This window comes from Chlamydotis macqueenii, chromosome 4 (assembly GCF_036417535.1).
Source record: "Chlamydotis macqueenii isolate bChlMac1 chromosome 4, bChlMac1.mat, whole genome shotgun sequence".
NCBI lineage: Eukaryota > Metazoa > Chordata > Aves > Otidiformes > Otididae > Chlamydotis > Chlamydotis macqueenii.
The window spans coordinates 23,161,642-23,185,788 of record NC_141559.1 but is presented as its reverse complement, the minus strand read 5'-3'; the positions used below and the strand labels follow the sequence as shown (position 1 = coordinate 23,185,788).

General features: G+C 43.7%; 1 protein-coding gene across 10 annotated transcripts in view; it reads left to right on the top strand.

Annotated features, from left to right (window-relative positions):
- Positions 1–24,147, top strand: part of EPHA5 (EPH receptor A5) — a 218,596-nt gene that overhangs the window by 118,649 nt on the left and 75,800 nt on the right. For all 10 annotated transcript variants that reach the window (XM_086747310.1, XM_086747306.1, XM_086747313.1 and 7 more), the window contains exon 5: positions 3,714–4,049. In XM_086747310.1, the coding sequence (XP_086603436.1) occupies positions 3,714–4,049 (336 nt within the window). The remainder of the gene's footprint in view (positions 1–3,713; positions 4,050–24,147) is intronic.

Genomic DNA, 24,147 nt, shown 5'->3' with positions numbered 1-24,147 from the left:
AGGATGGAGCGGTACGCATCCAGTCTGTCCTGGTGAATTAGCACAGGGAAGGAGCTGCCATTCCCGAGGAGGAGGTTTATGCATGTCTGTGACCTAAGCATAGGGCAGGATTTTCAGAGAGGCAGAAGCAAGATTGGTGACCAGCTCATGTTAAAAATAAATGAAATTCATGTGCCTGTCTCCCCCACGTTTCTGGTGCAATTTGAATCCTGTAGGTAAAGGCTGCAATTTCTGATTTGCAAATACCATGGCTTTTTCTTTTTATGTTTGTTTGAGGAGTTTATGCTTATTTGTTTGTTTGGGTTTTTTTTTTAAATTTGGTTTGTGATTTTAATGTTTGAGTGGTTTTGTTTCAGGTTTTTTTGTTGTTTTATTTTGAAAACTTACTATAAGCTAGTTTAAAGTACAGACATAGTGCCTGAAGCTGTATTAGGATATGGCTTGGGCAGGTACCGAGTGCTTCTGGAACAGGTGAGAGGTTTAATGCCGACCAAGGCACTGCTCAGCTTCTGTCACCAAATGCAAACCGCAGTGCAAAAATTGTGGATGTTGCAGCATCTCTGCTGGCATTCACGTTTACTACTACAAAAGCAGAGTGGATCATCTGAGCCTTCTCCATGTACTTCATTCGCCCTTGCTCGCCCTACACATCCTTTCTTGGGATTTTGTTCTAATCCAGCTATACTTGTGCTGAAGGCACATATGCCCATGTGCCCACCTCAGCTTGACTGCAGGGGTAGTAAATTTTGGCAGGGACAGTGAAGAGTAAGTATCAATACTAACTTTTTAAACCAGTACAATTAGATCTGGAAGGGAATGTCTCATCGTGAACTGAAACAAAAGTTCAAGACAGACTTGAATCATGACTGATAGGAAAATATTGCCAGTTTTTTGTATGTTTTTATTATTTATTACTGCAGAAGTAATACTGCATTTGAGATTTCTCTTAATATTATTGTATCTTCCAGGAAGTACTTTATTTCTTCTTAACTAAGTAATCCTAGCTTCTGTTCCTTGTATAACATCTCTTTAAAAGGAAAACATAAAGTTACACTTGTTTTTTCCCCCTCCGATCACAGCCAAGTAACCCTATTGCTGTTCAGAGCATATTGAGTAAATATTTTTACTAGTATGACACATGGAATAAACTGAAGATTTTGTAGTATTTAGTGTAATATTCTACTCACAGAAAGTTTACTGCTAACTTTACTTTTGGTCTGCACATATATATATTTGTATCTCAAGGATGATTTCTCACGTAATATTTGTAAAATATGTGTATCAGCAAACAACAGGCTTGCTGTCCATCAAGAAAAATACCAATATCTTTGTCTTCAGAAAGTATTTGCCTCTGGTCAGTAAATCGTGGTGCCAAAGGGGTGAATCTTACCTGCTTAGGGTTTAAAGTAGCAAATTTTAAATATGTAGATATATAACATAGTAAACTAATAAATATATATTGTCCTTCACAAAAGGAGGTTGGAAATTAACACAGACCATTTTAGGAGACCTACGCCTTCCCTCTTCTGAAAGTGAAACACCATTTTGTTCTCCCAGCTGTGATTTATCAAAGTTTCACTGAAGTGTGATTTCAGGATTCTTCAAGTAGGTCTTGTTAGATATCTGTAGACTACTAAAGACCTTTCTCTGAGCCCCTGTGAGAATGCTAATTTTATAGGTTACAAAGTCCCACCAGCTTCAAAGCACTTCCACTGAAGTTGATTTTTTTAAGCCTTCAAGAAGAGCAGCTGACTCTTCTGCACAAAGAAAAATCTCTGATGACTTTACAAAAGTAATAATTTATCTCTTGTTAAAGACACATTGTCCACTAAGTGTTTCTTGTGGCTGAGTTCTTTATTTTTTCCTTGAGTACTGGTAGCAATGAAAGGGCATTCATCCAGTGGAAGAAAAAATAGGTCAATTTAACCAGTAAAAAACATACTAAAAACGCCTAAGTGCAATGTAATAACTCCATACACATCTAGTGATGAATTTCATAGTTTCCATTATATCAGTACAAGTATGACAGTGCAGAAGATAGTCCTGGCTTGGGCTGTACTTTGATGTCATTACCTAAATAGTGCTGGGTTCCCACAGTGCAGGTTGCACTCCCTGTTCGTAGTGATCTGAAAGGATCACAGAACAAAAAGCCTGATCTGCTGTTTCCTAAACTAACTTAGCTTTTGTCTTCAACTGGTTTTCCCCAAAGGAAAAAAAAAAAAAAGATATTGGGATTATTTACTTCCTCTGGCAGCGAGTTTCTCATTGAATCAGAACTGCATGAGTCAAATTCATGACAGTGTTTTATCAGTGTTACCAATCTTGTAGACTTAAAAAGGGGAATAGGAAAGGGAAACAGACGAAAATGCTTCTGGCTTATAAGGCAATTTCATTTTTGCAACACTACCTATTTTAAATAACAAATCAAGTTTAATTATCACATTAAAATAGGAAGATGACAGCCTAAGACAGGTTGTTAAATTTATATAGATTTCTAGCTGGTGAAGCTACTTGTTGGGCTCTTTTCAAGGAACTACTCATGAGTTTTGACAGCTTCGAGCCAAAGGGGAGTGTGTCACCTTCCCTTCTCTCCCTCCCTTGGAAAAATCCTAGTCTTTGCTATATAGCTTCTGGTGGTGCCATTACTAACATCCATCCTGGCTTGCTTTGATAAATTTCCCCTTTCTTCCTCATTCATTAGCATTCCCTGAGCATATAACATGTGAATCTCTTGCATAAGGTTCCTGCTTGTCGTTTCAATTGTCTTCACGGTGTATCTGCAGTTTGCCCTTCACCTCTGACACAAGCCTGTTAAAACCCAAAAGCTTGCAGCACCTTCTGCAAGTAAGCAGACTTGAAGGTGTCTCCAGGTGGGCTTTGCTTGCCCTAGCCATGGCCTTTCCCGACAGGAAAACACCTTGCATTTTGCAGGAGCTCTGGTACCTCTGCAGCAACTGTTCCTCCTCAAATAGCCTTGCCAGTGCCACACTGGCATCCTGAGTGGGGCAGCTTGGCAAAATAAGCAGTCGCGGTGTGGCTAACCAACGGTGCTAGAGCTTGGCAGAGACCAAGAAGGCTGCCGTTGAGTAGCTGGATACAGCTGTGTTTCCAGTGGCCCGTGTAGATCACCATCTGCTTTGGGCTACATGGAGCGTCTCACTTAGGTGTGATTTGGATACCCAAGGTTAGGTTTCACTGTTGGCAAATAGCTGATGGCAAGAAACAGTTGCAGAGGAAAGATTCGGCATCAGAGTTGAGTACCTAAGCAGTGTGAATACCCCAGTGTGTGTCTTTCTTTAGGACTTAGGGCTAGTAATACAGAGGCAGTGGGGTGAGGAGGGGAATCTTGCCCCAGTGAAGCTGTCAGTGACTTGTGTAGAGCAAATGTTTGCAGCTTCCTTCACAGGAAGAGCAAGAAGAGCACCTGAGGCAATGGCCTGGGTTGGAGTGCTCCTCCTGTTGGGTTTGAGCCAGCCCATGTCTTGTCCTCCCATGCAGGTAGCTGCATCTCAACACAGACCCCTTGAGGTGAGGTGGGAGTGCTCAAAACAAATCCCCATTTTCCCAGTTCTTCAGGTGCTGCTGAAAATGGTCCCCATGTGCTTTTTGGCAGATGAACAATGGGGCATCTTTTTTCAGCCTATAGAGTAGTAGAGAGCAGGATGACTGATAATACTGTTTTTACACTGTGTTTTTCTCACTTTACAAACCAGGACCCCCCTCTGCTCCTCGGAGTGCCATCTCAAATGTTAACGAGACTAGTGTCTTTCTGGAATGGATTCCCCCTGCTGATACTGGTGGAAGGAAAGATGTGTCTTATTATATTGCATGCAAGAAGTGCAACTCACACTCAGGTCTGTGTGAGGCATGTGGCGGTCATGTCAGGTACCTCCCCCAGCAAACCGGCCTGAAAAACACCTCTGTCATGATGGTGGATCTGCTTGCTCATACAAACTATACCTTTGAAATTGAGGCAGTGAATGGAGTGTCCGACCACAACCCCGGAGCCCGGCAGTTTGTGTCTGTAAATGTAACCACAAACCAGGCAGGTAAGTGATCTTGAACCTGGGGAAATGTCTGGGGTGGGAGCCTGAGCCAGTCAGACCCAGTACAGACCTCCCTTTGAAATGGGTGGAAGTCCCCAGCATGGAGGGCTGGACTGTGGCCTCTTCAAATATGTGTGTGGGGGTGGTTGTGTCACACAGATTATAATTACTGCAGTCTTCAACATGTTTCCTTCCAGCAGGACACACTTTTAGGATTTGTGGGTGCTTCCTTTTACATTAAGCTGCTCTGAGGTCCTTCCACTTCTTTCCATTTCGGTGTGTCCACACACTAAACCAGAAAGAAAACAATGGCCTGTCCTGTTGGGAAAGGGAAATTTCTAAGGGTTAATTTTTATTCCAAATGCCAATGGTTAAAACATCCTACCTTGGCAAACAGTTACCCTAAGAAAATTGCTTTGAGTGACTGTAGGAAATTTAATCCCTCTTCTGCACTGTGATGCTAAAGTGACTGGACTCAGGCTTGTGAAGTATGGTACATTGCCACTGCTTCTCCAGCAAGGTAGGGTTGAGATGTCATTACATACTGTGTCCTTCTTGGTTTTGCACATAGACTGGCTTGTTCCTTTGTCCAGGGCTCAGATCTGTCTGCCCTTCCTTTCCCCAGCAATTGAAAAGAGCTGTCACCTTGGACACAGGTAGGGAGCTGCTGTTGTCCCCCGTCATTTGGAGGTGTGATGGGAGGCAAAAACGTGATTAAATCTCCTTCCATACACATCAACACACCAGGCACATCGCGTGGCTTCTGTAAGCCCTGGAGACCTTTGTATCCTTCTTCTCTTGTCCCTCATGCTCTGTGTTTTAGTCTCTCTCCCTTTGCCTACCTGACTGGGTTCCTGACATTTAATTCAGGACTCCCCAGTGGCACTGTCCACTGCGGAGCCCTTCTGGGAACGTGAACTGGTGGCATTGGGACTGTGAAGACTGTGCTGCCAGATCACTAGAGCCACCCCTTGCCTTCTCCTTACAGACTAGGCTTAGCCAGGAAACCCGGTGCGGTATGCAGCGTAACAGCTAAATGGAGGTTGGCAGATCCTCACTGCGGAACAGAAAAATGCTAGCTGGAGCAGAGCTGCATTTCGTTCCTGCTACTCAGGTTTACATGTGCGAGCTTGGCAGCCAGCAGCAAGAGAGTGCAATTGCATCACACTTCATCAGATACCTGCCCTGGTAATTAGACTGGATTGTTGAAGTGTTGAACAAATTGTTTGGACATATCTCATGGAGAGGAAATAAAGGCATGCTGAGGTTGCTGCTGATGGATGTGGCAGGAAATCTTCTGCAGGAACATCAGTGGATGGCAGTATGACACCTGTTGAAGACACCTGTTTAATGTAGATCAGTGAGTGTCACGGTCCTAATGCTGTTTACTGCTTTCCCATTGTGAAGGCTGCTGCCAGTAACTCTGTTATTGGAAAAAGTATATTTTCTTGTTAGTGGGCTTACATTAGTATTTCATTCATTAGTCATCACCTCCAAGCCTTCTATTGAAAGGTCCACTTGTAGGAAATGGTAGACCTATGATGAACATGACTCATGCTAAAGGACAAGTGGGTAGCTTATGGTTCAGTCTTACTGTTTGCCCTGGTGGAGTCGCAATCAAGGAAGATACTAACGGATCAAGCTATGAGTGTTTAATTCACTGTGTGGTGTTGAAATTGCATCAGTATGCTCTCATATTTGATTCAACGGGACGTGGATCAAACCACTGTCCAAAGCAAGGAGTGGTGATTGTATTTGATTGTCTCTCTGACTGGTCCCACCTCTTGTTCAGGAGGAGAACCAGGCTTGTCTAGTTGATCTGTGGCATCAAATGTGCTTCCTAGTAGTGTGCTTTTTTGGCACTCCCAGGGTAATCGTCAGTTTGTCCATGTCAGAAGTAGAGCAGCTGTAGAGAGGGACTTTGCAAATCAGACTAGCTCACAAGCATGGAAAGTAGATATCTGTTTTCTTAAGGGCCCTCTAAAAAATGTCCTTTGAAGCAAGTAATGGAGGTCTGCAGGTGGAGCGGTCCTTTCCTGACCATGGCCAAAGATTCTGGTTATCTCTGAAAAAGCCTCACCTTCAGCTATCCTCTCAGATAAGAGCAGGCTGGGCACATGGGGCTTCAGGCAGTCTCAGCCCACTCATCTTCCCCCTGAAATTACCACTAAGAGATGCAGCTCTGGGGCCCCATCCTTTCCCTCACGCAGATTTTCTGGTGGTATGATTATATTTTCATGAAGGCTGGTGTAATGAAGTTGAGTCACTAAACATGGTGACATAAGGCCAACTGTAGGGATAGGAGCAATCACGCTACAAGAACTGCTGGCTGTGGAAAATGAAAAAATTGCATGTTGCGGGGTAGTTCTGGCTGCTGGAGTCCTGCTGGCAGATATTCACTAACCCAGCACTGCAGAGACATGCCAGGGTCTGTTTTGTTGGTTTGGCTTTTGTCTGTCCTGAAAAGATCATGCTAATTTCAAGACTGCAGAGAATGTGCAGGCAGCAGGGTGCTGGGCGCACCACCTATTCCGTGCACAGGAGCTTTTGGCAGCAGAAACTATCTCTGGTTTGTGTTCTTGAAGGGATTACTTCCTGATAAAAAAAGTGTTTTTCTCCAGAATAATTTGTCCCACTTCCTCTCTCCCCAATTTAAAATAATGAGAAAAAGAATTGGCGCTGGCAGTCAGTCTGGCATTTTCAGAATAATGTAATTTTCCTCTGAACATTTGAAATCAGATTTGGAAATACAGAAAGGAAACAGTAGTTTTTGTGCACAAGAGGAGGCAGATCAGCTAATCTCAGCTGGAGACCCCAGTGTGCTTCTGCTCCCCCAGTCCCCGGGGACCTAACAGTACTTGGATGGGACTGGTCCATGTGGGACACAGTGACCTTACGCTCTGGATACAGGACTAGTTCCCCTGTCACCCTCTTGCAATCCCCAAACCCGGGGAGACCTTATAGCAGTCTTCCAGTACGTCAAGGGGGCCTACAAGAAAGATGGGGAGAGGCTGTTCAGTAGGGCCAGTTGTGATAGGGCAAGGGGTATGATTTTTCAGGTGTTTTCTGCTGGAAAACATAGAATCATAGAATGGTTAGGGTTGGAAGGGACCTTCAAAGGTCATCTAGTCCAACCCCCCTGCAAGGAGCAGGGACATCCCCAACTAGATCAGGTTGCTCAGAGCCTCATCCAGCCTGGCCTTGAACGTTTCCAGGGATGGGGCTTCCACCACCTCTCTGGGCAACCTGTTCCAGTATTCTTCATTGGGATGCACCTCTGCTGAGCTTGGAGGAGGTGCTCCTTGAATGTCCTGACCAGGACCATTTCCTGGACCAACTTTCCTGGGCCCTTCTTCCCTCCAGGGCCGCCTCCCATGGCACTTTGTCCATCAGGTCCCTGAAGAGGCCGAAGTCCGCCTTCTTGAAGTCTAGGGCTGAAAGCTTGTCATGTAGTTTCCTCGCTGCCCCGTGGATCTTGAACTCTACCGTCTCGTGTTCGCTGCAGCCAAGGCTGTCCTTCAGTTTCACATCCCCCACCAGCCCCTCCCTGTTGGTGAGCACAAGTTCGAGCATGGCACCCATCCTCGTTAGCTCCTCTATCACCTGCAGGAGGAAGTTGTCATCCATGCATTCCAGGAACCTCCTGGACTGCCTGTGCCCTGCCGTGTTGTCTCTCCAACAGATGTCAGGGTGGTTGAAGTCCCCCATGAGGACCAGGGCCTGTGACTGTGAGGCTGCTCCTGTCTGGCTATAGAGTGCCTCATCTGCTCTGTCCTCCTGGCCAGGCGGCGTGTAACAGACCCCTACCGTAACATCCCCTGTCCGTCCCCATCCTCTAATCTTGACCCATAAGCTCTTTGTCAGCTCCTCCTCCGTCCCCAGGTGGAGCTCCACACACTCCAGCAGGTTGCTGATGTAGAGAGTGACACCCCCTCCTCATCTCCCCTGCCTGTCCTTTCTAAAAAGCCTATACCCCTCTGTGTTGACACTCCAGTCATATGAGTTGTCCCACCACGTCTCTGTGATGCCAACGAGGTCGTAGCCCTGCTCGAGTGCACGTATCTCCAGCTCTTCCTGTTTATTTCCCATGCTGTGTGCATTGGTACAGAGACACGATCAACGATTGTCTTTCCTGACTGATGTGTAAAAGAGTGTAAAAGAGGAAAGAAGGGAAGTGTCACTATTGCAATTAAAATTTGGGAGAAAACAGACCCCACATCACACTTTTCCTCAAGCTTTTCAGCACACTTTAGCTCACTAAACACTTTGGATAAACATACTGTTGACTGACATTTCTATTTTTCATGCTGCAGTGAAATTGAAATCATAGTAATAATAAAAGCAATTAAAAAAAAAAGACAAACGCAACAACATACCCATCAGCCCGTCTCCAGTGGACTCTTGCCAGCCTCCTCTATCTGCTCTTAAAACTAGTTTGGCAGATTAGGAAACACCTTTAATGCAGTGCAGGGCTCCAGCCCTTACAGCAAGGGCTCAGCAGGGCAGAGGAGCAGCAAGAAGAGTCCCAGCCCTGGTCTGTACCCTCTAGCTGGTCACACCACACCTCTGTGCCTCAGCTTCCACATCAATAAAGCAGATGCCTGAAAATCCTCCCTGATGAAAGGCAGCGCGTAAGTTGTAGGCAATGAAATAGCAATTTACTGACATTAGGCAACCCTTCCAGTGATGCTGTATCCATCAGGTCTGGATATAAGAAAGCTGAGACAACTTGCATTTATTTACTGCATTTATTTGCATAATGACCATGTATTTGCCTTCCATATTTTGTCTTAAATGAAGAACTGGATGCTGTACAAGATGAATTTAAAATAGCAGTCATCATTCATTGACTAATATCGGAAGATACAGCAACAGTGTGAGGCCACGACAGATGCACAATTGTTATTTGAGCTCAAGCAATACTTATCAACTGCCTGACTACTTTATGGCAATTTGTTTTGTTTTATAGAGGTGTTCTACAGGGGTTGCAAATAGCACTGAAAGTCCTGCAAGGCTATCTGACTCTGGCAGAAGTCCCCCTTGAAGCCTCAGCCAACAGGTGGCAGAGGGCTTCGTGCATCACCTCTGTGGAAAGCACAAGGCATTTTGTCCTTCATGCACACCCAGCTTTGCTAGTTGCTGTCTGCAATTCTGGAAAAGGGGGAATGGGTCTGTGCCCTCATGTGCATCCTTGCCCAGTCATCCTCCAGATCTTTTCCTTCTTGCAGGGACCAAGTCACACCTGGTACAGAGATGTACAATAAATTAACTAATCTGGTCTTTTCTGCAGCGACAGTCTTCCACTTTACTGAACTGGGTGAGGGTATCTCTCTGTGGAAACTGTCCTTGCATGGCCAGGCGTTTAGAGGTTCATATTGTAAGTCTCCGGCAAGGTCAGCAAGCAGCTTCACACTCTTGGTGCCACCCCTCAGGAGAACAAGGCAGAACCACAGAGCTGTGTGGTTTAATGATCCAAGGCAGGAACCCATTGCAGGGAAGGCAGAGCCCTGAAGATGACAGGATAATGATGTGGTGCAGATCAGTCCCCTGTAATAAACCACAGTAATGCTGAACTGTGTGAAAGACAACTCAGAAAACAGAGCAATTAATAATATGCTTGGCTGAGCACCACTTTCTCTCCTTGGATTCAGGCAGACTGCAGAAAGTTGGGAAGAAGCTGGTGTAGTTTAGACCTAGTCACCACGCAGTTTCTCACACACCCTCCCCCTCCCCAGTGGGATGGGGGAGAGAATTGGGAAGAAAGGAAAACTCATGGGTTGACATGAAGACAGTTTACTAGAATAGCAAAGGAGAATCACAATAATTACAGAATATTAGGATACTAAAATATACAAAATTAACGATGCATGGTTTCTCACCACTTGATGTCCCAGTGACTGATCAGCCCATCCTGAGCAGCGATCACGGAAATGAAACCAAGCAGCAAGCAAAGGAATGAGAGAGAGAGAAAGAGAGCCCCCTCCAGCCAACCCCCACTTATATACTGAGCATGACATTTATGGCATGGAATACTCTCTTTGGCCAGTTTGAGTCAATTATTCTAGCTGTATCCCTCCCAGCTTCCTGTGCCTGCACACTAGCGAGATCTGGAAAGCCACACAGTGTCCTTGGTCTCATTAGCAACAACTCATAACATTAATGTGTTTATCAACAATCTTCACATTTGAAATCCAAAACACTTCGGCTACTGAGAGGAAAATTAACTCCATCCCTACCAAAACCAGGACAGAAGCTGTGAAGGAATTGCACACATAAACCCTTGCAAACCAAAGGAAGGAGTGCAAGTCCAGTTTTCTGCTTTCACTGGATTCAATACTGCTTCCTTTCATCTCATTTAGGGGCACAGAGTAAAGATGCACAAGTTTTGCACAGCAGGATGCAGAAGCATGGTGGGCAGTTGCGACGTGTATTCCTGGAAAGGCAGCAAGCGCATGTGGTGCCCTCCACTGACATTTTCTACTTAATTCTGCAAATTTGCTTTTGACGCATCTTCGTCTCTCTATAAAAGGCCCTGCAGAGCTAAGGGGTCAGAAGCAGAAGGCCCCTTCTACCACTTGACTTGTCCAACGCCTTTGGCCAAAACCCACAAGGTGGATTTTGCCAAATGCATAAAAGAGTTTGCAAATTTCCCCATCAAATTCCACAGAGCATCTCTCTCTCCAAAGCTTGCCCAAGCTGAATCACTTAGAGGACCAAGCCAGTATGTTCGGTGCCTCTCAGCAAACAGCAACACATCGCCCTGGCTTGCTGCATTGCAGTAGAAAACCATCACCCAGTGCCGCTGTAGCCAGTGGGTGTTCTGCATCAATTTGTACAGGGCCTTTTGATCAGACCCTGTATTCTTAAAAATTATCAAGCCTGAAGAAGCAGGCAAATAAATAAATAATAATGCTTTCCTTCTGGTGATTTCTATTGTACTGATCTAGCCAGAAGTCCCATTAGTTACTTGCTTTGATCAGGACTGTTCCTCCAGGACTGGGAGATGCAGGAAGCATTCTGCCACCAGCAAATGAGCACATCTGAAGTGCATTTTAATTAAAGCCTTCCAACTCTTGAGCTTTTTGTAGTATTTGCATGGAGCTGAACTTTGGCCCAGCTGCTGCGTAAGAAATATTGTTTATTCTCAAGCTGCCTGTCACCTTAGCACTGCTCTTGGTTCTCCACTTCGAGCAAGGAGAGGAGAGGCAGTAAGCTAGGAGAAAGCACTAGCCAGTGCTATTACTGCTGTTACATTTCATTACAATACAATCCTTTGCAAGAAATACAAGTGCCAGAAGTAGCATTTCAGTGTCTTTTGAGGAATGAGCAAGGGATTTCCTGTTGAAGCGCACTGTAATAGCAGCTACAGTAGAAGATGTGGAAAAACCTTCCAAGCCTTGTTGAAACACACCTCTCCAATGACAAGCAATCCAGAGGAGAAAAGCATTTCAGTCTGATACTGTAAAATACTAATTGGGAACCTGTAATTCATGCACATTGCAAGCTGGAGCTCAGTTTATATACAGCAAAATCCTTCCCAAGATGCGCAAGTCAGCCTGCTCTGTCAGTGCAGACACCACGTGAATCAGCAACTGAGGGGAAAAAAAAATCTGGTTGAATGGACAGATAAATAGATAAATTACAAACTGCATATTAAGGAGAGGTCGGGCTCAAGGCAAAAGAAAGCAGGCAGGAGGAAAATAGGGCTAGAAAACTGTCAGGTGGCCTTGCAGCACAGAGAGCCACCCTCTTTGAACGTGGGCATGGCTAGCATGCAAGTTGGTACCAGGACAGCAAGAGTGAAAGGCATGTGAACCATGTGAGCTTAACAAAGCTGCCACAGACATCCATGTAAAACAAAGGTGGGTAATCTCTGTCTTCTACCTGGCACATGTCCTGCATGTTCATATACAAATGCACACACACTGCCACGTGTGTACTTACACCTTTACGCTCACTGAAATTTGTATTATCAGTATGACTGTTGCACGGGAAAGGAGAAATGCCCTGTGAAGTTGCTATACCCTGAGTGATGTCTCTGTAGCACAGCTCATTCAATGCACAATTACCAAAACACAAATGTTTCAAACTACTCTGGCTCCTCCACTGTTATATTTAACTTTTGAAGGAGATTACTATAAAGAGTTTACTTGGTACAGTAAAGAAGCCACAGCCAGAGAGCAAGTGGGACATTTATTAAATGCCTATGAGTCCCCTGCTGTTTCTTTAACAGCACTGGAAGTATTTTTACATTCTTTTTCGGCTATTTTTGAGTGCTAGTGTCTTAAGAGCACTTTCAGAAGTATCATCTATGCAGAGCGTTAAAAATGTAAAACTACTTGTAATGCTAAGATCAGAGAAATAATATATAAGACAAAAGAATTATCAGCTTGCAGACTGAGACTAAAGAGCTGAAATGGATTTTTATTAGCAGTAAAATTCAGATGCTGCATTAATGGGAAAAAAAATTATCTATATATTGATATCATCTGGGTAGTGAAACCATTTAAGATACTTTGCCAAGTACTGTGCTCAGCACAATACAAAGAGAACTCCTTGGCCCCAAAGACTGTGTTTTAAGGTGATTAGAATTACATTAATATAAGATTACTTGGCAATCCTTTAAAAATATGCCAGTAAAATGGGAAATAAAATTTTAAACCAGCACTATCACTCTTGCAATATAACATCAGTGATGCTCTGCCAAAACACAAGTGTCTTAACAGCTCTGACCTCGTGAAGCTCTTAGCACATCTGATCGCAGCACACTCTGCTCTGTGCTTTTTGGAAAATTTAAATATTTGCTGCTTATACACCTCTAAAAATCTAGACTCAGGCTGCTCCAATCTCTATTACTTTATCCCAACCATGAGGCTATATTGCTGGCAGTGATCTCAGCAGCTCCAGGATGTTATGGAGGAATTGGTGTCAGTCCCCACCTCAAGCAGGGTATTTTGGGCAGCTCTTTCTCCCTTGAACCTGGCTGCTTGGCACTATCTGGGTGCAGTCCATGGATAAATTTTCCCCAGGAGTAACCTGGTATTTGCTTTTCACAGCTCATGTGATTGCCTCACAAGTAGCATGCTTTGAAGGAGACTAATTGCTTTACCATAAAGATATTTGTCTTGCTGCTACTGGGAGATGGTAAAACCTGCACCCTACTGCACAAAATGCAATAGATGTCATCAGTCAAATCCCATCACAAGAACTTCAGCACTTTTCTCTTCCTCTTTTTTTTGGAGGAGGGTGTATGGGGACAACTATTTCGTACTATTTTTATTTTAATCTATAAATAAGATGGTTTACTTTCATGTCAAAATTGAAAGGTCTGTCTGTAGATGTAGCAACATGGTTTTTATTTCATCTTTTAATGTCCTCATATATCAACAATGGGGTTCTCACATACTTCAAGAATAAAAATAACCTCTAACTAAATGTCATATTGTAAGTTTGGGGATTAATTTTTTTTCATATTCCAAAGAATTCATATTCATATTCAAGCATGTATTTCTAACACTCCAAGTATAACAAAAAGACTTATCACAAATGATGAAAAAGTAGCAGTTACCAGCTGGGGAGTTATAAATAAAACTGTAAAATATTCAGCTGATCCATAATTCATTTGGTAGCAGACACCCAGCCATCTGGGCTGGGGTAAACTCGCAACTCTTGAATAGGATAGTGGATGAAGATTTTGCATTCAGAATAATGCAAAATCATCACCAAAAAAAAATTCAAACAATAAAACTTTTGTGCAACACTGGCTTTCAGCTTTTACTCTGCTCTACCAGTGTGTTTGTTTTTTAACTACCTGCGGTTGCATTCTCTGATTACATGTGACCACACTTCAAAAATAAAGCAAAATACTTCTCAAAGGTGATTACCAGCATATGCATGGGACTTCACAAATGAAATTAACCTCTCTTTCTTCCTAAACACTCACTGGCAGTTCAATACTCGTTTTTGCATCTCCCTGGACATGAAGAGTGTTCACAGCCAGCAGAAGGATCCTGCCATACGGCGCAGCCATGCTGCAACATGCTACAGTGCAGAGTACATCCAGGTTTAAACAGACACCATGGTCTTTGAGGCAGTACTAGTTTACTCCTACTTATTAAAATACTCCTGTATTGGCCCATCTTCATATGGAACACTAAAGTTTGCTTTTAAGAGTACATTGTTCTAGGCTAAATGGCGCAATACCTGTGTTAATGCACTGGAAGCTAGTGCGGCATCTCTAAATTACAATACTTTCCAAATAGATGGGCAATTGCAAGACTTAACCCTCCATTTATGCCACTAATGGCTCCTCTCTGACCAATGTGAACGCAGCTTAAACTATCACACATACCAAATTCAAACAGGATTGCCTGCAGCTGCTAATTTTCAGGGAGTTCATAAAATGATTAGACAAATTCAAATACTTTTGGTAGGTTTTAAGCCTGGAAAGGTTTTAAACATTACACCTTCCCAGTGTGCTCCTACGATGATACAATGGGTATGCAGGCAACCATGAATCACAACTGCTTGCTCCCTATGGACTCATTACAAGACACGCGTCTCTGACCAAGACGTCATGGTAGGTGCTTTCTGTATACAGGGCAGATAAGATGAAAGACCTCAAGGGAGATGCACATCTCTGTCTAGAGTGACAGTGTTACTTAATCACCTAGCTTGCTGAAATTGCTGAGAAAAAAAAAGTCACACAGTTGTCACTTGAAAAGCAAACTTCAATATTAGTGGCACACGCAGACCACTCTCTGGAAAACATCTAAAAAGGGGCATTAGGTGGCAGTTTCAAATATATGAAAACTTGAGCAAAACCATGAAGAAGAGAAAGATGGCTAACTCAAACCTATGATTGCCACTTTTGGCTCCAGCCAAAAAAAGTGTGCATGAGGCACACTTTCTAATTTCTAATGTGAGAGTGCATTACAGATGGCTCCTTGCCATCTCCGCCAGGAAGTCCCTTGGGCACATATTTAGCAGCAATCCCATAGGGGAGAACCATGCCTTAGCCAGCCCATGCACCTATGAAAGGAATAAGGTCCTCTGCCTGCAGCACCTCTAAGGTAGTCATGATGGAGGCCAGTGCACTTTCAACCTCCCCTGGCTTGTGGCATAGCTAGAAAGGGTGTTCTAGATACAGGTGTCCTGGTTACCCGGGTGTTCTGGTTTTGTTACTGAGGGGGGGCCTAAGGTGGTAGGGACCTGGAGAAGGCTGAGGTACTCAATGACTTTTTTGCCTCAGTCTTCACCAATAAGGGCTCTTGTCCCGCCACCCAAGCTGTAGAAGGCGCAAGCAGGGACTGCAAGGATGAAGAACTGCCCACGGTACTCAGGTTCAGGATCACCTGAGGAACTTAAAGGTGCACAAGTCCATGTGACCTGATGAGATCCATCCGCGGGTCCTCAGGGAACTGGCGGATGAAGTTACCAAGACACTGGGCATCATATTTGAGAAATCGTGGCAGTCTGGTGAGGTCCCCGATGACTGGAAGAGAGGGAACATAACCCCCATTTTTTAAAAAGGGAAACGAGGATGCGGGCAACTACAGGCTGGTCAGCCTCATCTCTGTGCCTGGCAAGGTCATGGAGCAGATTCTCCTGGAAGCCATGCTAAGGCAGATGGAGAGCAAGGAGGTGGTTGGTGACAGCCAACATGGCTTCACCAAGGGCAGACTGTGCCTGACCAATTTGGTGGCCTTCTATGACGGGGTGACAGCATTGGTGGACAAGGGACGAGCAACGGATATCATCTACCTGGACTTGTGCACAACTTTTGACACTGTCCCGCATGACATCCTTCTCTCTAAACTAGAGAGACATGGGTTTGATGGACGGACCACTCAGTGGATAAGGAGTTGGCTGGATGGCCGCACTCAGAGAGTGGTGGTCAACGGCTCAATGTCCAAGTGGAGACCGGTCACGAGAGTGGTGTCCCTCAAGGGTCCGTGTTGGGCCCGGCCCTGTTCAACATCTTTGTCGGCGACATGCACAGTGGGATAGAGTGCACACTCAGCAAGTTTGCCGACGACACCAAGCTGTGTGGTGCCGTCGACAATCTGAAGGGGAGGGATGCCATCCAGAGGGACCTTGACAGGCTGGAGAGGTGGACCCATGCAAACCTCATGAAGTTCAACCAGACCAAGTGTAAGGTCCTGCACCTGGGTCATGGCAATCCCAGGCACAAATCCAGGCTGGGCGGGGAATGGATTGAGAGCAGCCCTGAGGAGAAGGACTTGGGAGTGCTGGTGGATAAGAAGCTCAACATGAGCAGGCAATACGCCCTTGCAGCCCAGAAGGCCAGTTGCATCCTGGGTTGCATCAAGAGGAGTGTGGCCAGCAAGTCAAGGGATGTGATTCTCCCCCTCTACTCTGTCCTGGTGAGACCCCACCTGGAGTACTGTGTCCAGTTCCGGAGCCCCCAACATCAGAAGGACATGGACCAGTTGGAGAGGGTCCAGAGGAGGGCCACGAAGATGATCAGAGGACTGGAGCACCTCTCCTATGAAGACAGGCTGAGAGAAATACCAACAGTGGGTATTTCCAGTGCTGACTATGCTAGTTAGTTCACACTATCTGGAGATGAACAACTGCTAATGCCATTATTCTCATTTACAGCTTTTAAGATTGCCAGCGGGTGGAGCACTTCCTATCACTTGCAATTTTCTCTTGTGATGTCTGGTCATCTTTTCCTAAAGCCTCATGCCTGCGAGTCATGTGAATCTCCAGGCAACTTCCACTCTTTAAGAGTACATGTCTCACATCTGTGATTGCCAGGAGCTGAAACTATGTACAACTCTGTAAACAGAAGGCAAATAGCATGAATCCAATTTATTTTTTTTGAATCATGTACTTTTAAGAGTCTTGCCCAAGATTATGTGGTGTTTGGAGATGGCAGTGATATATGATAGATTTCATTAAATATTCTGCCTCTCTTTTATATGGGTGGTGTGCACATGAAGAATGACAAAGTAGTCGTGCCCCAAAGGCTGTACAGTTTAGTGCCTAGATCCTGTGATGTCTTTAGGCTCTGCTAGTAATCCTGTCGCAATTGCAATTGCAATGTATGATAGCTGTGTCACAGCATAGCTTCATTGTGCTAAATTTTTTAGACGTTATTTGCTATTTCTGTGGCAAAAGTAGTGATTTTTGGAAACATTTGTGCAGTCAGAAACAGAGCATACAGAAAGGAGTGCCGGAGGTGAGACCTTGCTACGCCTGCCTGAGCTGCCTCCACAAAGGTACATGCTTCAGTGAGTCTTAGCTATATTTTGCTAAGGCAAAATATTTTGTGAATGGCAAAGCTTGCATTGGCTGCATCCACTGTCCTTCGAGGAGTATGTGTTGAAGAAGGTCCAGAGGAGGGCCATGAAGATGATAAGAGGGCTGGAGCACCTTTCCTATGAAGACAGGCTGAGAGAGTTGGGGCTGTTCAACCTGGAGAAGAGGAGGCTCCAGGGAGACCTGGTAGCGATCTTCTAGTACCTCAAGAGGGCCTACAAGAAAGATGGGAAAGACCGTTCAGTAGGGTGTGTTGTGATAGTACGAGGGGTAACAGTTTCAAAATAGAGGGAGGTAGATTTAGATTGGATATTAGGAAAAATTTTTTTACAATGCGAGCTGTAGAACACTGGAACAGGTTGCCCAGAGAGGTGGTGGAAGCCCCATCCCTGGAAATGTTCAAGGCCAGGCTGGATGAGGCTCTGAGCAACCTGATCTAGTTGGGGATGTCCCTGCTTCTTGCAAGGGGGTTGGACTAGATGACCTTTGAAGGTCCCTTCCAACCCTAACCATTCTATGATTCTATGATTCTATGAAAGTGCAGCTGAGTGCAAAGTATTGCCTGCTAAACATTTGTTTGGTGAACCATGCTTTGTGTGCTTAAAATGGAGCCGTTAATAATGAGACAGTGTCCATTCTAAGAGGTTGCAAGTTCCAGTGCCCAGGCAACTAAATGTAACTGAAATGCTGAACCTTTTGACTTTCTATCCAGCAGGAGAGCAATTGCTACCTCTTCAGTAAATACCTTTGGTTTTATTTGGTCTTTGGCAGTAATAGTATTTAGAGTGGCTTGGCAACTATTAGCTGATAAAAGTCCAAAAAAAGCATTTAACAAAATCAAGCCATAGCAGTAATGAAGTAATAAAGACACACTTTGTTTTTCCTCTTGAGAGCTTAGCAGAGATTTGAGCAGCTGCTCCGGGTTTCTCTGCCTCTTTAACTTTTGAACCTGGATCATGAGACAGCATCTGCTAAGGGGCTGGCGAGGGGGCTGCCTCCGAGCCAGGGGCATCACCACACAAGCCTGTGTCAGGCTGTCGTCCCCTGAGATGCTGTGGTATGGGGTCACACAGCCCTCTGCTCCCTGATCTCCATGGCTGAGCCCCAGGCAGGTGCCGGAGGGGCTGTGCCAGTGGTTTGATGGGAGAATATCCAAATATCTGAAGTATGGGGCTGCCAGGTCTCCTGGCTCTGTGTCTCCTGCTTCAGCTACTCTGCTTTATAGGAGTAATGATGTACTTATCGGTACAGGGCATGCACATAGCTCCTAAACCATTAGACCCTGGAAGATCTATGCCCTTTTCCATAGCAGGAGAGATTTGGTGCCACATCTGGAGCAGTGCTCCAGCATGCACAGGAGCCGCCTTCTTCCTTTGGCAAGTGGGGGTTTGAAAAGTTCAGAGATGCCTTGAGTCAGACGTTTTTATAGCTGCTGTTTGGCTGAATCCAGGAATGTTTTTCTCTCCAAGAGAAGCAGCAACTATTTTTCACAGACCAAATGAAGCTACTTGTTGGGTTAACTGGGCTTCGTTTGGTACCCAGGCAGCCGTGTGCCTCCATTAGGACCCAAAGGAGTCTTTGGAGTACCATTGAATTTCATTGTTAATGTCTCAGTCATTTACCCTGAATGGAAGAGGGTTGGTGGTTTTTTTTCACTCACAGGCATGAATAAACTCTCTAGATTGCAGGGAATAATCCTTCTTAAAGGAGAGTTATAAGTGCTGTCTGTTAATATAAGATGAGAGGAGGCAAGAAAAATGAAACCTGGCACCTAGCCGTGCCTAAGACTGCTCCAACTCTTCTTGAAAGCACTGGGGTTTTTTTAATGATTAGAAACTGAATAAATCAGATGAAAGGAAAGGAGCTGATGAAAGGGTGATACATGTGTCGGGGAAGGGGAGGGAGTGCTGTGCTACAAGGCTATTACTTTTTTTTTTGCTAAATTATTATATGTGTCATAAAACAACACTCCAGAAAAGGCAGGCAGAGACAGATCGCAACATTTGGCTCTGTGCTTACGTGAACAGTGGGAAAATATTGCTATCATTAGGGCATTCTTTCACATTGTGTTTAGTCAGACACTTAAAATCGCAGAATGGTTTGGATTGTGTTTGGATTATCCTTGTTATAATCTCAGCTAACCAGCTTCTTACCCAGATTACCATGATGTCTGTTTATTTTAATGTCAGGAGGTAACACTGCAAGAGAAGATGCATAAACTCCTCAGCACTGGCTTAATTCTCTTCCTACTGTAGTCAGCTAGGGACTTTGCCATTTACTTCACTGCAAGGATGGTACCTCTGTGTCTGAGTGGCTTTTGCACATCTCTCTCATTATATCCCTCTCACGTCCCTCAGAAAGCAGCTTTTCTGTACTCTTGTGGTGTAAGATGTTTGCCAGTATCTCCGCAGGTGATGCAGGTAAGAAATGCATTTTGTCTAATGATACCAGGTTAGGCACAGGAAATACCTTGGATCTTGTGGCATTGTTAATTAAAGTAAAGGTAAGTCTGCAAACAGTTCATGACAAACGCTGAAATACTGACTGGGGAATAGCAGGTATTAGCTAGTGAGATTTCTTTCATTTCAGATAACATAATTCCTCCCACTGATTAATAAAAGGGCTAACAACATTTCTGAATAGCAGTAAAGTGGCTGCAGTGAAGTCCTGGCAGTACTTCTGTAATTCCTCCATCATACTTGGAAAGTTAAAACAGATCAAAGGAGAAAACTCCGTTTTCTTCGGTGTTGTCAAAACGAAAATCCTTGATTACTTAGACGTAGCTATGTCAGGAGTAAGATATGATGCAGTATGATTGCAAAGTTCTTATTTGGTAATTAGTATCTTGCAGCCATCTGAATGCTATTAAGAAATAGGCATAATTGCACGTAGGATGCATGTATTTATCATGGGAGCTGACACTTCAGACCATTAGGAAGTATCTGTAGTGCTGTGTGCTGCACATAGATTAATCTAGTTTAGAAGAGTTACACGCCTGTCAGAGAGACTCTCCCATCATCCAAGCAGTTGTACTGTCAAGTGATAAGAGAGCTTTTGGAAAAGCACCAGATGTTTCCCATAGCCCTACTACAATAACATTGTGGGTCCCTGGTATTTGTGTATTTCCAGAGGTTTCCCTGTTGCTGGCTGCAGTGTTCACCATTGCCTGTTTTGTATACACACATATAAGAAAAAAAAAATTTGTGAGGGCCAGGAGGGAGTAGTGTTCATCTCTGTTTGAGCTCTGTTGTGCAGAGTATTTCTGTGTGCCAGCATTGGAGGAGGGAAACCAGGACTCCTGGGAGCTGATGGGAAGAGGCTTGCCTGTGAAGTAACCCTAGCCACACATCACAGGCACAGGGCTCTGCAGCCTTAAATTAGAAAATTGGTTTGGGGGATTAAAGTTGTTTTCTTGTCAGCCCATCAAAGAAAGTATAGGTAGAAGCAGCTTGTTGTGGAAATAAGCAAGACTGGAAGTCATGACTAGGAATAAGATAGGAACAATTTGCCAAGGGAAGAGGATATTTAATAAAAGATCATCATTAGTAGCTCAGTAGCACTTAGGGCTTTTTAATTAAATGTATTTGGGAAGGGATGGACATGGAGAATGTCCGGGGAGAGATTGTTTTCGCCACAGGCCTAAAGCTACTGCTGAAGATGAGGTTGTACACGCTTCAGCAGAACATGTGAACCTTGCAATGCTTTGCGATGGACATGAACGTCCCTCCCACACATATTACAGGCTGCAGGAGAGAGTGAGGTGATTTTTCCTGAGGTCACCCAACAGTTCAGCAGCTGGGCTGGGAAGAGACCAAAAGTCACCAGGGTTTGGTGGCACTGCACTTTGCTGGAGTTGAGGTAGAGCTATAAAGTTAACTTAGTTTATTTGTGTCCTCTCATTCTCCCTCAAGTTTCTTGACTTCTTTTTAGTGCTCTGCGCAGGAATACAGGGTTGGGGGTTGAATCTTGGTGTACATGTGAGTCCTTCCTGATAAGGACTGCTGAACAGTACAAGATCATAGGCAGAATCTCTTCCAAAATGGAAGAGTACATTTTTTTTTCTGTGCTAATCTGCAGCTGACCTTAGGTCCAAGTGATCTTCTTTTTCATTCATTGCTTTGGCTAATTCAATACCTGGAGGGATATAATATGTTTCCCCTTCCCCTAGTGAATCAAATTCTTGTATTAGTTGTATGGAAGCTACCCCTGATGAAGTTGCTGAGTAGTCTTTTATGCAGATGAATGTAAGGTATGGCCTGATATCTTGGGTAGATTTATCTTCCCACTTTTTCCTCTGGATGCCTTCACTTGTATGCTGCTTGTGTTTCTGACTGGGCTCTAGAAATTTTGTCTCTAGACATAAATTTTTGCCCAGGGTGTTGAGAAAACAAGATTCTCTGGTGCATGAAAGTATAATCATTTTTATTTTAATTCTTTGAAAAGTACTGTGTCTTGCAAAACTGCTTTTTTTTCCCCCACAATTTTCTGAGAATCCTTTTGCCCAGGTCATTTAGTATATAGTCGTAGTATATGATTTGACATGCCTTACTGAGGAATAGGCAAAGCAGAGGGCATCAGATTTATTATTGGGTCAGTGACTGAGATGTATTTTGAGTTCCCAGAGCTTAATCATAGCGACCATCCTGGGTCTTGTCAGTGAAGAGATGATCTTGAGAATTAGATCACTGAGATTATAATATACTGCTGTGTTAGACAAGATTCCTGGTCGAGCAAAGATATGACATTTAATGGCACTTTTAAATGTCACATCCAGGCTTTAAAGGCCATAGTCTCAGAATAAACAAAAGAGGACACAGCTAGCTCCAGCAGCTTTGAAATGAGCAGCACCCCAGTGATGCCAGCGGAAACTTGCGATGCATGTTTGTGCAGCAGATAAAAGACTAAGCAACCACCGGAAACAATGCAATGGTGAAAGTGGTATCTTCCTTGAGATACAAAGTAAGATGTGCCTATGCAGTCGGCATGCCTTTCGTTTAGCAGGAGAAAGGTAAGTAATATGAGGTTCTTAACAGACCAATGCACAAGAATTTAGATGGGCATTAATGGCTTGAGTAATATTGGTTGGAGTACAATAAATAAAGTGATTGTGTACCACATGAAGTAATATACATCTCTGCAAGCAGTTGCTTGGCAGCTGTACAACTGGATAGGGTGTTTTTTTTTCTTTTTGTCTTAGCTGTTTAACATTTTGAATGGATGATAACACTGAGAAAAATGTATTTCCACTTTTCTCGGATGCATTCATCACTGGTAGAAAAAAGCTCATGGGAGGGTAATCCACAGAGCTGAATTCTGTATACTGTAGTGCTAAATAGTATAAAAATACAGGTGCACAGTTCGCACTGATCAGATGTAATAGTTCGGTATCTGCAGGCTTTTTAAAATCTGGCCATTTTTATATTTTTTATAAAAATATAAAATATTTTTATAAAAAAATATAAATGTTCCCAAATTGCTTGAAAATTGACTGACAATCTTCAAGGGGCATTCAACTTTAAAAAGCACACCTGAAACATGCATCCTTACTTGAGGCTTTTCTTGATTTTGAATGACTCATGGAAGTGTGCATGTGTGTATATCTATATTTAAGTGTCCTTTTGTATTTTATTTTTCAGGTTCTTGGCAAGTAAGTGTTTTATTGATTTTTTTAGTATACTTTTTGTCTTCAGTATTAATTTCTAGAACAAAGTTTGGTTTTCTCTTAAGATTTTTTTTTTTTTAAACAAGTTTAGCCCCCTTTTCAAATTGTGCCCTTCCTTTACCCAAGCAGACATCACTATTAGATATAACTGTGGTTTTGTCATTCAGGACACAGGGCAAGATGGGCAATAATCCAGCAAGTCACTGCATGGTGAAGTTTGGTAATCTGCCCCCAGGGACGAATCATTATTGATTTAAAGGAAGATGAAAACTCAGTGGTGTTTTGTGGGAGGGCTAAATTATCTCTTCTGGCCTTAAAATCTAGGGATATTAATTTGAAATTTATAATCTTGGTTTACCTGCTGCCTATAAATTTGCAAATTCAAGTTAAATGAGCATAAAACGTTCTGGTTGAGTGTAGTGTATTTGTACAGACTTTTAACTAAACCATTTTAAATAGTGCTCTTTTTGTTAAGCTAGCTTAACTGTTTGTAACTCTCTTAGAATACTCATTTTTGGGGGGTAGTCTAGCAACATTTGAATACTTCACTGTAGTTGAATCCTGATGCAAACTCAAGTCTTTGTTACTTTGTTACTCTTGCATTCACTGCAATGACCTTGATAGTGTGAACTCACTGCTCCTTGGAAGGTGATTCTGTAAAACCAGGATCAATTACGTGCATTGCTGGGAATCAGTTTTCAATATTACTGAATTAAAAACAGTTAGAGCTAGTTAATGGGTTTTCCCCTTGTATAGAAAAGTGGGGAATAAACAAAGGGAAATAGAAGTTAAATTGTTTGAGAGGAGGTAATCTCTGTTTTGTTTCTGCTATAGGTTAGGGGTGATCAAAGATCATGTTGGAAGGCGGAGAAGCTAATTACCCCAGAATCTACACATAGTTATTTAATCATCCTGCCTGATGCATAGCATTCATAGCATTCATCATACACATTTTCAATGCCACTTATTGTTACCACGTCACTTTTATGCAGGGCACATTTAAGCTGAGAAAAGTCATTCTGATAGGCAACATCCTGAGGAATAGAACTGAACCCATAGGGTTCAGTTTCTGGCTGTTCAGTCTAAGTAGCTTGAGCCCTGGCCCATGCAGACAAACTGTTGTACATGTCTGATCTTGAGATGATAGCCCTG